Source organism: Lagopus muta, chromosome 18, assembly GCF_023343835.1.
Source record: "Lagopus muta isolate bLagMut1 chromosome 18, bLagMut1 primary, whole genome shotgun sequence".
NCBI lineage: Eukaryota > Metazoa > Chordata > Aves > Galliformes > Phasianidae > Lagopus > Lagopus muta.
Window position 1 is genome coordinate 1,689,402 of NC_064450.1, and position 14,791 is coordinate 1,704,192.

Genomic DNA, 14,791 nt, shown 5'->3' on the forward strand with positions numbered 1-14,791 from the left:
TGCAGGACAAGAAAGCAAGATTCACATAAATTTTAAATAGACCCACTGGTAGCACCTCAGCAGGTACATACAGCATCAATGACACATGAGGCACAAGTGGGGATGGATGGGAAAGCACTGTTTGCAGTCACATTTTTTTTAAAGCAGCATGTGGCCAAGCTTTCACTGCATGGCAGGTTTCACAGGTCAGTACCCAACATGGTGAAATAATTGCAAATAGCTCAGAGATGACTCTGCACAGCAGATGTCCAGCCTTGACTGTCGTGGAAGGAGTGAAAAATACCATGAGCATTATCACTTTCTCCTCTAAGAGCTGCAGCTGGGAAGGGATGAATAAGGGATGAGCTCTGTAAAACCTCCCCAGTGGATCGTGGGCACTCGGCCCTTCAAAAGTAGCTGTTAGAGTTAACCCATCTAACCCATCTACCCTCCAGCTCCTGGGCACCTTGGAACAACAGGGTCAGATCATTCACTACGGGGCTGCCCTGCTCTGGCAGGATCTGAGGATTTGTCCCCATTCTCTGCTATAGAGGAGATAGCACAGAAGTGAATGGGGTTTGAGGGCACGCGGTGTTTGCAGAGTGCAAAAGACACTGAAAACTGCCAAAGGCTATTCCTGTGTCTTCCTCCTTAGAACCAAGAAGGGAGGAAGCTGGAAGCAGTAGCAGATGCTGAAGAGCAATGTCTTTCTTAATGCCTTTACACAGACCATGCACTGAACTTAGCCTGATCTGGAAGTATGGTTAGATTTTAATGCGTGTGGTTGGGGGACTTGACACAACCCCAGGGACTTGCAGGGTTCCAGTGACTAAGCAGGAGATGAGCAATGGCCTGGGATGTGCCCTGCCTGCTCTCCAGCTTTTTTCACTCCACGCTGGGACAGGCGCCGTGCCAGCTCCAGCACCGTTATACTTCGTACTAAGGAACAGACCCACAAGGGTGTAAAGGTTCCCACAGAACTTAATAACCTTTGCCATACTTTCCCAAAATAAATCAGCTCTAGCTATTGTCTAGCTACTTCTTGAAGGCGCCAGTCACAAGCTTAGGCCCTCACCATGCAATTTATCTGGTACTATGCTGGTTGTACCATTAGACAAACACTTCTAACTCACCAAGAGGTCCATATGTAGAATGATCTTATCTGTGCCAAAGCTGAGCAACCCCAATTCACTAAATCACCCTACGTTTTTAAGATTATGACGATCCTTGGGGTTAATCTCAGGGTTCTTTTGGGTTTCTGCAGCTGTCACACTGTGCAGCATCCCACCCTGCCATAATCCCCCGGCCGCATCCTTTCCTGGCAGGGACACTGGAGGAATGTCAGACAGCTTCAGGTGTTCTGAGCCTGGCACACAGGCAGGATGGCACACACCCTCTGCAGCAGAGTGACAGCGATGTGACACACGAGGTGTGCTCCCTGCTTCTATTCCCAATTAGATCCCATCTGAAAGGATTGTTTTGCATTATCCTTATTAAATTCCATGGTAGTTTTGTTTGTTTGTTTCATTGTTTTCTCAGTCACAAGATCACTTAAGCTCCTTTTCAGTCCTTTGTCACCTCAGCCATTTTCAAACACAAGGAAAATGAGCATCTTCTGTCCTACATTACAGCTCATGAATGGGAATGGTGAAGACAAGCCTTACGTTCAGGCTGAATCGGGCTGAAAGAACTGCTGTTGGCAGCTGCTCTCTAAACCTGGTTGTCTGTCCAGTTCTGTATCACCATGTGGTAAATTCATATATTTCAGTAGGTATCAGATACCTACTGCTCTTGTGCTGTCCACAAGATCAGCTACCCTCTCACAGAGGGAAATTAGATGGCTTTGATATGATTTGTTACTGACAATCAAGGCAGACTATTACCTCCATGCATTTTCAAGGGGCTACTCTGCTTAATTACTTTTCCAGGAATCAAAGCTGAGACACAAGATTCCAGAACTAAGTCATGGGATGGCATTCCTTGCCTGCCATCATCCTGCAGGTCATCTTATTATCTAGCCAGGAAGTACCAAGGACTTCAGGAAGAAACTTTCAAGAAACTTCAGAAAGATTCAGAAATCAGACTACATTTATAATCCCCATAGATCTGCATTCATTATTTTATTTTATTTTTTTAAAACAGGAACAAAAACAACAAAGATGCATATTTTCTTGAATTTACTTTCTGGAGGCCCAGAGCAGACATTATGAGAGGAAATCAGCCTGGTCCTCGCGATCAGATTATTATCACAAGAAGACAAGAGTGATCTTCTGCCTTCTGGGGCACATGTTTGTTTTACACCACTATCATGACTGCTCGGGTTCAGGGTGTGGAAACAAACTGATCTCTCAGGAGATCTGAGCCAGGCAGGGCCGGGGGAACGCTGGCGATGCTGTGGGCTGAGCACCAGGAACTGCTGCCGGCAGCCCCACAGCACGGCCCAAACAAAGTCTGGTTTGTGCCTCCAAGTCTTGTGGCTGAGCCCTGCAGTTCTGGGATTCTGTGATAGGGAGATTCTTGCATTTCAGATTTGAGAGAATAAAAATTGCACGTTTACTATCTCCGATAATAACCCATTTTCCATGAACGGTTTACACGTTCTGACTGACGCTTTTCGACTTGATCTGATTCACAGGCAATACCAAGTGCTGGTAACGCCTATGTCAGGCTTCCTTTCTGAACCAAATGCTCACGGCACAGCACGCAGCTGTCTCACACTTGACGATCTGCCTTCAGCAGGGGGCTGGGCGGGGGATCAGCCAGTAGCTGCGCCGGGCTCAGCAACGGCCGCTCGAACGGCTCAAACGGCTGCTGCGCCGCAGGGGAACCGGGCAGCACGAAACCGGCTTCTTTGCACACGGGGGTTTGGCTGCCGCACTCTCAGCTTCATCCGCAGCTTGGTGGAACCGTTCACCTGAAAAAGACTTGGCAAGGAGCTCGGTGGGGTGCATAAAGCTCCCACTCGTTGCTTGGGATGGTGGTCGCGGATTGCGGGATGCAATTGCCTCTGACAAAAAGGCTCCGTGACTACTGATAGGCTCCTACAGATCCTATTCAACCACCTCACTGTGAGACCAGACTGCAGCATGCACTCAGCGTCTTGCACGGCAGGCTGCTTTCAGGTCTTTCTCTGCAGGGCTGCTCCCAAGGACTGTTCCTTTCCATCTGGAAATACGCTTAGTGCAAAAGCTGGCACTTTGCTGCCTTGAACCTCATTAGATTCTCCCGGGCTCGCCTTTCAAGTCTGTTGAGGTCCCTCTGAATGGCATCCCTTCGTTCCACAGGTTTACACTTTCTGATACTTGGATTCTTTTTGAGCCAGCCTTCTGGTTCACAAGCAGCACCAAGTGGGGGCGGTGCCTCCGCCTGGGTTCCTTTCTGCAGCACCGCACACTGCACGGCAGGCTGCTTGCTCGTGCTTTCCTGCATACCGCGTTTCACGAGGTGGCCTTAGCAGGGGTCTGGACGGGGGGGATTTCCTCAGGTCCCTTCCTGCCCCTACGTTTCTGTGACTGCGGAGATTCTTTCATTTTAGTTTTTTTTTCAGTAGGAGACGCAGGTTGGTGTTTGGGGTTTGGTATCAGCGAATGAGCAAAAAGTTGCCGTTAATCCCATTCACCCCCCTCAGTGTGAACTGCAAACAGGAGCACTCTCTCCTGGTTTCTGAACATGGAAGTTAAGATTCTGTGTCCTCCCCCAGCATCAGGAGAGGGAGAAATCGACGTGGGGAGGGACAGCAAACCCAACTTCACCATCAATAACATGGAGACATTTGCATTTTCTGGAAATAATTTATTGTCTATAAAAGCAGTCCAAGATCACTGATGGCCTCCCAAGCCGCGAGCCGTGCTCAGCACCGCAGTGGGTGCCGGCCTAGCGCCGCCTCTTGGGGGACGGGGGCAAATCCGGGGGGCAGCTGCTGGCCCTCCTCCTCGGGGGGCGTCGGGGCCCCCCAGGCTGGTGGTCCGTGCCCTGGGCAGAGGGGCCCGCTGCCACCGCCTGCCCCGGCTGCTCCTGCGGCTCCTGCGGGGACACGGGGGCGGCGGGTCGGGGCTCGGGCCCCCCGTGAGGGACGCCAGGGAGCCGCTCGGCGCCGGGGCTTGCAGGGCTGGTGGAGCGGCTCGGGCTGGGGGCAGGAGGCTCCTGCGGGGAGGTGGCGGGGCTGGGGGTGGCCGCGGGGCCGTCCTGCCCTCCTGTTTCATGGGCAGCCTGGTTGTCCTGCTGCCGGCGGAGCTCTGGGCCATACAGGGCCGTAACGGTGTCGATGAGCCCCGCCACGAACACACGACCTGTGTGGTCTTCCAGGTACGACTCCAAGTTCAGGCTCAGGGTGTCCTCGCTGAGCCCGAACAGGCACAGCAGGTGCATGATATCAGCCCGCACCGCAGCCACTGTCCACCACTCCTCTCCGATGATGTCCTCGAGCTCCTGCTGGATCCACCGGAGCAGCGGTTCGAGGTCCCCCGGATCTCCTCGGAAGAAGTCCGCCCAGGTCTCGGCTGGGAAGCTGTGCTCAGGAGCCTCGAGCTGCGGCTCTGCAGAGCCCTGCTCCTCCTCCTGCTCGTCCTCGGAGCGCCCTGCAGGCTGCGGGATGGGGCACGCGAGGAAATCCTCCTCCGACTGCACCGCGTACCGGACGGCCTCGATGTTCTCCTTGCACACGGCACAGGTGCGATGCTGCTTCGCCCAGCGCAGCGCACAGCCCAAGCAGAGCTGGTGCCGGCAGGGCGTCACGTAGGCCGCCTCGGCCCGGTTCCGCCCACAGACGGGGCAGGTCCGGTCCGAGGGCAGCTCCATGGCCCCGAGCGTGCGGTGGGCCGGGGAGAGCCGAGCCGGGAAAGCCGCTCCCCTCGGCGGCGCCGGAGCCATCAGAGCTGCGAAAGAGAAGAGGCCGCGGTCACTCGCCGTCCCCGGGCGGCGGCGGCGGCGACGCCCCGCTCCCTCCGCACGAAGCCCCGGCCCCGCTCCCCGCCGCCCGCCCCGGGGCCGCGTCCCCGCACCGCTTACCTCCGCTGCCGCGAGCGCACCCCGCGGGGCCCCGGCCGCCCGAGCCGGGCAGGGCCGGGGGAACGCTGGCGATGGCGCGGGCTGAGCGCCGGGAACTGCCGCCGGCAGCCCGGCAGCACGGCCCAAACCGAGTCTCTCGTTCGCGCCTCCGAGTCTCGCTGCCGCGCTCGACCGGAGTCCGGGCACGAGTGATGCTGGGCTCTGCCGCGCCCCGGGTTCTGCAGGGAGGCTCCGTGAGCTCACAGCCATCTCCGCTGCTGTCACAGCCCCTTGGCCGGTGAGCTCACAGCGCAGGGCTGCGTGCCTTTGGGCACCGGGCTGGGCCTGCATCGTTATCACCCCTCATCGTTCACCGACTGCCCTTTGTGGCGGTGATAGAGCTGGGAAAATGAAAACTGCACGTCTCCACGTGAATCTCTCCTTCGCAAATTGTTTGGAATCACAGAATCATTGAATGGCTTGGGTTGGAAGGCGCCTCAAGGATCATCAAGCTCCAACCCCCTGCCACACGCAGGGCCACCAACCTCCACATTTCATACGAGACCAGGCTGCCCAGTTCCCCATCCAGCCTGGCCTTGGACACCTCCAAGGACGGGGCATCCACAGCCTCTCTGGGCAGCTGTTCCAGCTCCTCACCACTCTTTCTGTGAAGAGCTTCCCCCTGACATCCAGCCTAAATCTTCCCTCCCTCAACTTAAAACCATTTTCCTTTGTCCTGCAGTTATCTACCCTTTCAAAGAGTTGACTCCCCTCCTGTCTCCCTCCTATAGGCCTCCTATAGGCTCCCTTTAGGTACTGCAGGCTGCAATGAGGTCACCCCGCAGCCTTCTCTTCTCCATGCTGAACAAGCCCAGCTCCCTCAGCCTGTCCTCGTAGGGGAGGTGCTCCAACACCCTCTTCATCTTTGTGGCTCTCCTCTGGACCCTCTCCAACAGCTCCCTGTCTTTCTTGTACTGGGGACTCCAGGTCTGGACTCCAGATGGGGCCTCACAAGGCACAGTAGAGAGGCACAATCACCTCCTTGTCCCTGCTGCCACCCCTCTTCTGATGCAGCCTGGGACACCATGTGCTTAACATGTGGCTCACGTTAAGTTTTTCCTCCACCAGACCCCCAGGTCTTTCTCTGCAGGGCTGCTCCCAAGGACTGTTCCTTTCCATCTGGAAATACGCTTAGTGCAAAAGCTGGCACTTTGCTGCCTTGAACCTCATTAGATTCTCCCGGGCTCGCCTTTCAAGTCTGTTGAGGTCCCTCTGAATGGCATCCCTTCGTTCCACAGGTTTACACTTTCTGATACTTGGATTCTTTTTGAGCCAGCCTTCTGGTTCACAAGCAGCACCAAGTGGGGGCGGTGCCTCCGCCTGGGTTCCTTTCTGCAGCACCGCACACTGCACGGCAGGCTGCTTGCTCGTGCTTTCCTGCATACCGCGTTTCACGAGGTGGCCTTAGCAGGGGTCTGGACGGGGGGGATTTCCTCAGGTCCCTTCCTGCCCCTCCAATCCCTTGATTACCCACGTGTCTTCTCATCTCCCTGCCTATGCGGTTTGCAGGGATACACCGCTCTCGCCTGCCGGGAGCTATGACTGTTCATGGTCTTTGTTATGAGGAGATGCATTCATGTCTCTCTGTGTGGCTTATCCCTGTACCTTGAGGGCACTAACTGTAGGGTGCTGCTTCCCATAGATGTTAGCTGTTGGTTTGCAGCAGTTATATTGCATCCCAAACTCTGCCGTGAAAGAAGGGTTTTCCTTCAGCCCAGTCAGGCAGGGCTGACATTCAGCTGTTACTCAGATGAGAGAAATAATGTAAAATAATGTTGGAAAACTAGAAGATCCTTGTATCTGCTCAGAACCTAAATGCTATTCTTCTCAAAAACCTCAGAGCCAATTATTGGCCAGGCACTGCCAAGAACCAGCAGGTCGGCTGCTGGAGAGAATAGCAGACCTTCTTCTCAGTGCCCACCCAGCACAGAGCTGACAGGGTGAGGGGTGGGTTCAGCAGCCCAGTTGCACTATAGGGGCTGCAATCAAAGGCACGTTGTGCCAGCTGTCCCCATGTCAAGTTCCAAGTGGCAGTTCATGCTCTCAGCCCCACTCAGCATCCATGCATTCTTGTTTTCCCTGTCAGACTGTGTCCAGTGCTCAGTGCTTCAGAAAATATGCTCCCCATGGGGACCTGCAGCAACAGGAAAGATGGACACATCCTATCTATCATAAACCTGGCAAATACTGGAAGAAGCTGGAATTACTCTAGTTTTTCTGGCTCTGCTGGTTTATTTTTATTCTTCAATTTTTATTCTTCGACCGTGCCCCTTGCTTTCCTCACCTTCTTGGTATTGCTGGTTTTGCCTTGCTAGGACTTGTTTCCATACAATAACTGATAAATGCTCCCATCCTAATTCCTCTTTAACAGCGTTTTCTTTTTTTGCCTGGGAAACAGCTGCAAAATACACCCTTGACAGCTTTCCTTTTAACCTCATTTCCAGAGCTCTGCTCTTGTTTAACAATAAACCACACACATCATTTACTGTTATTCTGTAAGTAACACTCTGTGATTCAACTCAGATTTATTCAATTTCACGCTGGAGCAAGCTACTTATTCCTGAGTCTATTTTCTTATAAGTCTAAATCACAATTTATAAAGGTTAAGCATTGTTTTAATTTAAAAATAAAATATAAGAGAATCCATTGCAAAAGGAGCATGATCTGCTACTGTCAAGCAGGTGCTCTCATTTCCGAGTTACAGCTCTCATTTCTTGCAGCCCATTCGTTAGGTGCTGGGTGGATGTTTTACTGCAAATGGGGCTCCTCTGGAGAAGCAACCTGAGATGACAGCAAGATCACAGGTTTGTTTGTTGTTGTGTTTGTTATTTTGCTGGATGGTGGCATCTGGCTTGAGCTAAACATGAGAGGACAAATCACAGGGAGGATCATCCATGCACCCTGTCACCCTTGGAAGGACGCTGTGGCGACAGATGAATCCCTAAGGCTCTCTCTTTTACTCCTTGTAAAAGCCCTGGGGGTAGCAGTGTCATGGAGGATAAATGCCCACTCACAGCAGTTGTTGCATTCAGTGGAGTGTGGTGTTGGTAGGATGAAGACCTCCATCTCTTCCGATAAATGGAAACAGGAAACTGGCTTCCTCAGATGTGGAGAAGGCTGTGGTGCTTAATGAGTTCTTTGCCTTAGTCTTTGCTGCCAGTCAGGCTTCCCAAGTCTCTTATATCCCTGAACTTCCAGTTGGGGATCAGGAGAGCAAAATCCCTCCCAGTGTAAGAGCAGAGCAAGTCCAAGAACACTTCATGAAGCTGAATGTGGACATGCTTGAAAAGTGGGTCCACAAGTACCTAATGAGGTTCAATAAGACCAAGCATAGAGTGTTGCACTTGTGTCAGGACAATGCTAGATATGTGTACAAACTGGGAGATTAACCCTTAAAGAGCAGCCCTGTTGAGGACTTGGGGTACTGATGGATGAAAAGCTGGACACGAGCCAGCAGTGTGCTCTTGCAGCCCAGAAAGCCAGTGGTATGCCAGGTTGCATCAAAAGAAAGGTGGCTAGTAAGGAAAAGGGAGGTGATTGTCCCTTTCTACTCTGCCCTTGTGAGGCCACATCTGGAGTACTGTCTCCAGGCCTGGAGCCCCCAGCACAAGAAGGATGCTGACCTGTTGGAGTGAGACCAGGAGAGGCCATAGGGATGCTGAGAGGGCAGAAGCATCTCTCCTATGATGAAGGGTTGAGGGAGTTGGAATTGTTTGCCTTGGAGAAGGGAAAACTCCTGGAAACCTTATTTCAACCTTTCAGTACTTGAAAGGAGCTTACTTTCAGGAGGGATACATGGGTAGATAGTGATAGGACAAAGGGAAATAGATATAAACTGAAAGAAGGGAGGTTTAGGTTGGATCTTAGGAAGCAATTCTTTACTCAGAATATGGTGAGGCTCTGGAACAGGCTGCCCAGAGAAGCAGTGTGTGTTGTGGATGCCCCATCCCTGGAGGCGTTCAAGGCCAGGCTTGATGGATTTCTGGGCCGTCTGATCTAGTGATGGGCAACCATGCTCATGGCACAAGGGTTGGAACTAGATGGTTTTTGAGGTCCCTTCCAACACAGGCCATTCTATGATTCTGTGTTTCTGACTGTAGGAAGACCATTCTGCCCTGCAGAATGTCCCTGTCTGAGACAGGCTCTCTGGTAAGGGCTGTCCCACATAAAAGCAGTGCTGGGTGGATCTCTCAGCTCCACACTTTGTGGGATGGGAGAATTTGCTTAAGAAGCAGGAATAAAGAGAGCAGAGCAGTCCACCAGCAGCCTGTCCTGTGCATTCTGCTATTGAGCACTGAACAGAGGGGAACTTCAGTGTGCATCTGGCAATAAAAAATGTGCTAGGTGCCAAAAACAGGAAAAACAAAAGAGATTGAGAGCAAAGATGGGCTGCTGACTTGAAGGGAATGCTAAAAAAAAGCCTGTGTTCTGTGTTCTGGAATATGCTAGAAGAGAAGCAATGAAAAAAGCATCAGTGTGATGAAGATTGCTCCTGGGGAAGGTGCTGTAAAGCACCCAGTTGAATGTGAGATTGTAAATAGACATGAAATGAGTCACAGGATGCACAGAACTGCAGACCTTGCCCTTTATTAAACACTCTCCTGCCACATGGTGCCACCTGCGCTTTGGTTACTTAATGGGAAAGGAAGATCTGCCAAAAAAACAGAAACGAGCCTTTTCCAGTGGCCATGAACACATTGTGAGGGCATTTATGGAGCGCTAGCTAATTGTAGAGACTTAGCATTAACTACAGCAGTGGATATTTGCAGTGACAGATGCTGCCAAACACAGCTCCTGGTAAATCAGGAGTAGAATGGGGAAGCAGCTGGTGCAGCCACTGTTACAGACAGCAGCTCCTAGAAAGACTTTCATAAAGCGCCAGCAATGCCAGCCAGCTGCCAGCAGGGAAGAGCTGGGATGGGGTTGGTGCGCCACTGGATGGACCAGAAACAAGCCTGCTCCTGCAAGGAATGGCTGTTGAGGCTCACCAGTGGGGTTTTGTAGCAGGTCTGAGCTCATCAGAAGCTTTGCCTTCCAGGAGGGGTTGTTGCTGCAGATAAATAAGCCTGTACTGCATGCAATTACAAAAGGAAAGACAGTTGGCAAGTCAGCATAGTGCCAAAAGAGGCACAATGTCTTCAGCAGGTTGCTGAACGTGGTTTTCCTCAATGCATTTTGCAACCTACAGATGAATATTTTTATCTTTTTTAGAGTTGACATTTTCCACCAGAAGACTCTTAGGGTATGGCATGAACTGGAAATAAACTCATCAGCTTGGAGGGGAATGCATGTTGCAGGCTCCTTTCTAAAGGTCACTTATGCACCAAATCAGATGCCCTTAAAAATGATGATGGTGATTTGGTGAGTGAGAAAGTGACGGTTTAAGGTAGGCATTAAAAATGCAGCATTAGGAAAGTCTCACTGATGTGACTGAGGTTTCTTGGTGTGCAGTGGTGTACACTGACCACTACATCCACATCTGTGGATCCAGGGCTTGTTTCATGAATGCACTCTTTTCCTCTTTTCCTCGAAATAAGGTTTCAGCCTCAAAAGTAGTCGTTCCAGGAAGTTATAGGTAGAGAGGAAATGTAAGTAAAAAGAACATGAAAAGCTCTGACAATGCAGTTGGAGTTATTTCTTGTTATAGAGGATGCCATTTCCACATACAGACACAATTTGTAAACCAAGGCATCAGGCCAAGAAGCTTTCTCAAATAAATAGTTTTGCTTCTTCCAAAGGTACAGATGAACCCAGCTGCAAAGGAAGCTTCATGAGCTGGAGAGCACCATCCCTGAGGCTGTATTTTTTTCAGTACGGAACTTGTGTAAAATGAACAGGGTTGTTAGGTTTATTTTTCATTCTGTATCATCTGTATCATGTGTATCTTCCTCATCCATTTACTCTGCCAGCGGGAAGTCGTTCCCTGTTTTTCCCCCATTTTCCTTTTCCAAATCCTCGCTGTTGTGTAGTGGCAGAGTGACAAAGGAGCTTTGAAACTGACCAGATGTGCCAGCCACCCTATGCTGACAATGTTCTGCAGAAAATTAGAAAAAAAGGGGAAAAAAATGGCAAAATGTGGGGGGAAAAGAAGCTTTCTTTGATGTGTAAAATGTAAAAAGCCTTCTCATGAAGAAAAAGAAGTCCTCCCACAAAAAAAACGTGAGAACCCAGACTTCATGAAAGAGAAACACTGGTTTTCCCTGGCAGAGTTGCAGAACAGTAAGCCTCTGCCCATGTGCAGCACTGGGGCTTCATGGCCTGTAGTGGGGAAACTGAGCCACGAAGAGACCTGCTAAGCTCAGCAGCAAGGGGAGGAGCACAGCTGGGTCTCTGCAGCCTAAGCCAGGCTTTTATTGCTGAATTGTAGGATGCCTAGAGGAAAGCAACCGTGTGCCTAATGTCGTTTGCTGGTGAATGGCTGAAGCAATTGGAAGTGACACCATCTCTCACCCGGCAGCCAGGATGCATCAGCAGCAACTCTCTAAAAGACAAAGCTGGCAGTGGGCTGTGGTGTGAAGGGTTACCGTTTTCAATCAAGCCAGCCAGAAAATAAATCCAGACGCTGGATGGATTCAGAGAGGTGCATCTCTTAATCATGTCAGTGTTTCCCTCCTCAGTGCTCCGCTCCCTGGGGCTCACAGAACACCCCATTTCCTGCCCTGATCCCTGGGCATCTGCTCTCAGTGCTCTCCTGTTCTCTGTATGCCAGCCCATACAAACCCACTTGACCCATCTGCGTGCAACACTCAAGCAGCAGCTGAGTTCTTCTTCAGCCACTGATGTCGTATCAGAAGAAAAGTCATGCCCCACGTGCCATGGAGGGTTTCATCCAAGACAAGGACTCTCATGAGCTGGAGCATGCCCTGACCCCCCTGCTGAGCATGACTCCAATCACTGACACTACTGCAAGCTGATAGCTTTGTCAGAAATACCTGTGAGCAAAGACATTTTCTTGTTCGGCATGCTGGGCATGGATTTTGCAGCTCAGCCCCCCTCTAACTTCTCCTAAGTGGAGGAAAAAATGATAACCCTTGGTGTGAGGACCCAAGGGGACAGCAATTAGCAGACGCCCACTTCTGCTGCGAGCTGAGAGTGGAAGCCGGTGTCTGTTGAAGAGTCCCGAAGGTCACAGCTTGATTTAATAAAAGTATCTGCCTAGCGAGGCAGCCTGATTTCCCATGCTGGAACAGCAAGCAGCACTTATTAGCTAGACCTCAGGGCTTTGCTAATGAGCTCACAAATGTCTCACCTGGAGGCAGACACGGATGAATCCTGCTTGGCGGGGATGAGAATTGTTCCCTTTTAGCAAAAAATAGAGGTTTGTCTCCAGAGAAATGTGCAGTGCTGCCTGCTCACTCTTCACACACTGCAGCTGGGATCTGCAAGGGTGGGTAGCAGGGCTGAGGCCCCCAAGCTTTCATATGCCCAGAGGTAGTTTCCCCTTTGATCGATGATGGCTTTCATTGTCATGGTACAGCTGAAAGAGATTTCCACCTGTAGCTGAACAGCCGATGGTTAATATCCATTCTCACTACAGGCAGCACCTTCCACTGCTGCTGTGGTAGTTTATGAGCTTGTAAAAATTCATTCACTGCCTGTTTTGCTTCAGGGAGCAAAGGCTTGAGGCTTGTTGAAGGCTTTCTGTGGACTGCTCCAAGCTCATATATTTGCACTGCTGCCTGCAAGCAGCTGGGGTCTGGGCCTCCTCTATCCCCATGTAATGTATTTGGAGGGGGTCAAGCAGAAGTCACCGCTAGCCCTGCCAGGTCCCCGGAGGGTGCAGGGACGATGCTCAGCCATGCAGCTGTGGCTCATGGCAGTGCAGGGGTCAGGGCAGCCCGCAGTTCACACCAGCTCCCATCTTCCTCGTGCTCTCCTCTGCTGCTCCACCGAGGCACAGCCATCACCACCCCTCAGGGCTGCGGCTGCTGGTGAAGATCAAAGAGGACAGCGAGGTGGCAGGCACCTGCATTATTTTAGGAGTTGAAAGGGATGTTTACAGCTTCCTGAACGAGGTTGAGACTCTGAGGTAACATTCCCAGCGCTTTCAGTGTTGTTGCTGTCATCTTCCATGATTAAACTTGTTCCCTTTTGATCCATTCATGCAGTGGGATCAAAACAAAGCAGGCAAAAGTATGAGATCCAGAAGGATTCAGGCAGCACCCTGTTCTAAGGCTTTTATTCCTTACTGAGTTGGGGTTGAATGAGCCAATAAAACATGGAGACAGTTAATAAGAACAAAAACAGAATGTAAAGAAGCAGCTAAATCATGGGGGCAGTGTCTGAGTTTACACATGACTCAAGACCCATCGGTATGGAAAGGATTAGGAGATTTAAATACTGGAGTTGACGAAAAGCTGAATCTGAAGCAGGGATAGAAAATAGGGAGATTCCCCACAGGTACAAACAGATGCTGAGCTTGATAAGATCTCGACTTTGCAATGCAGCCAGAGGAATAACAATTTCTTGCTTCCACCATCCATTTGGTGGAAAAGTTTTATCAGGCAATATGAAAATATCTATTAAATCCATGAGAAGATACCTGGAAGAATTCTCCTTAGATGAGGCTGGTTGATGGCCAAGAGCTCCCTACTAAGCCACACAGGTACATGGCAGACAGCTCTGATCTGAATGGACAGTAAGTGTCTAATAAGGTGATCTCAAATGATTGTTTTTCATGGTCTGTGAGGTTTTACCATCATGCCCTGACAGAAGTGTGGCACAAAGGAAGAGGTGCACACATAAGCTCGCATAAAGAGAAAGCAGATGGAATGCATAGGGGATACAGCCTATCTCTTCTGGTCCTGTGCAGAGAATAGAGATGAAAACAGCAAGAACTGCAAACAGGAAGCCTCTGCTGTCTTCGATTTCCTTTATTTTCCACTCATTGCCCGACTGCATTTCTGTTTGGGTTTGGCTCCCCTTGACTGCACGTCTGAGCAGAAGCAGATCTGCATCTACCGTGGCAGACAGGGCAGAAGGTTTCTGCCTTTGCTTCTGAGCAAAGAAGAAATGGGCTTGAACATGTTTGTGGTGCAAGTGGGACCTGAGAAGTCCTTCAGCGTGAGGACTTCCCAACTCCAGGACAAGGTTTATTATAGAGAAGCATCTGCTCTGTCATTTTCTCTGTCGTCAGAGTGGTATGTCACCTGTAAATCATCCTCACGCACTCCCTTTCCTTTTCACCTCAGCAGGTATTTCCAGAGACAAAACTGGGCTTTGGGAAGGAAAGCTGGAATGGTGCAAGATGGGGCATTAAAATAAGAGAAGGGGAAAAAACAAGGGGGAGATGGGGCAGAGGGAAACAAAGAGAGGCTCCAAATCAGCCATCCACATGTGATAATTTATCAGCCTCTAACTCAACATGAAGCAGTATCAGCTTACAAGGAGTGATACACACAGAGCACAAAATAACAGGGCTGCCAGACGATTCTGAAGGGAAACAAAACCTTCAGCGACTCAGTAAGGAGATTGAAAACCCACCAGGAGGCCACACGGCTGGGCTGATCTGCAATTAGTGTGACAGCAGCTGCATAAATGCGCTCCTCCAGGGAGCAGCCAACCCCATCTCTTGCTGAAGGACAAGAGCTGCCCTGCTCTGCAGTCCAGGGAGCGAGGATGGGTGGCTTTTGGAGGGAGAACGCCTGGAGCATTTGTTGCCTTTATGGGTTGATCTTTTTCTCCAGGATGCAAGGAGAATATTTGCTGTCTTGCCATCTCAGCTTTCTTTGCACTGACTACGCGGTGCAGTGCATCAGCTCACCCT

The 14,791-nt window shown here is 50.8% G+C and overlaps 1 protein-coding gene across 1 annotated transcript in view; it reads left to right on the forward strand.

The window, feature by feature from the left end:
• The first annotated feature begins 5,057 nt into the window (after positions 1–5,057).
• The window catches only part of PIRT (phosphoinositide interacting regulator of transient receptor potential channels), a 55,542-nt gene continuing 45,808 nt past the window's right edge, over positions 5,058–14,791 (forward strand). The window contains exon 1 of the mRNA XM_048965518.1: positions 5,058–5,219. Within this exon, the coding sequence (XP_048821475.1) occupies positions 5,058–5,219 (162 nt within the window). The remainder of the gene's footprint in view (positions 5,220–14,791) is intronic.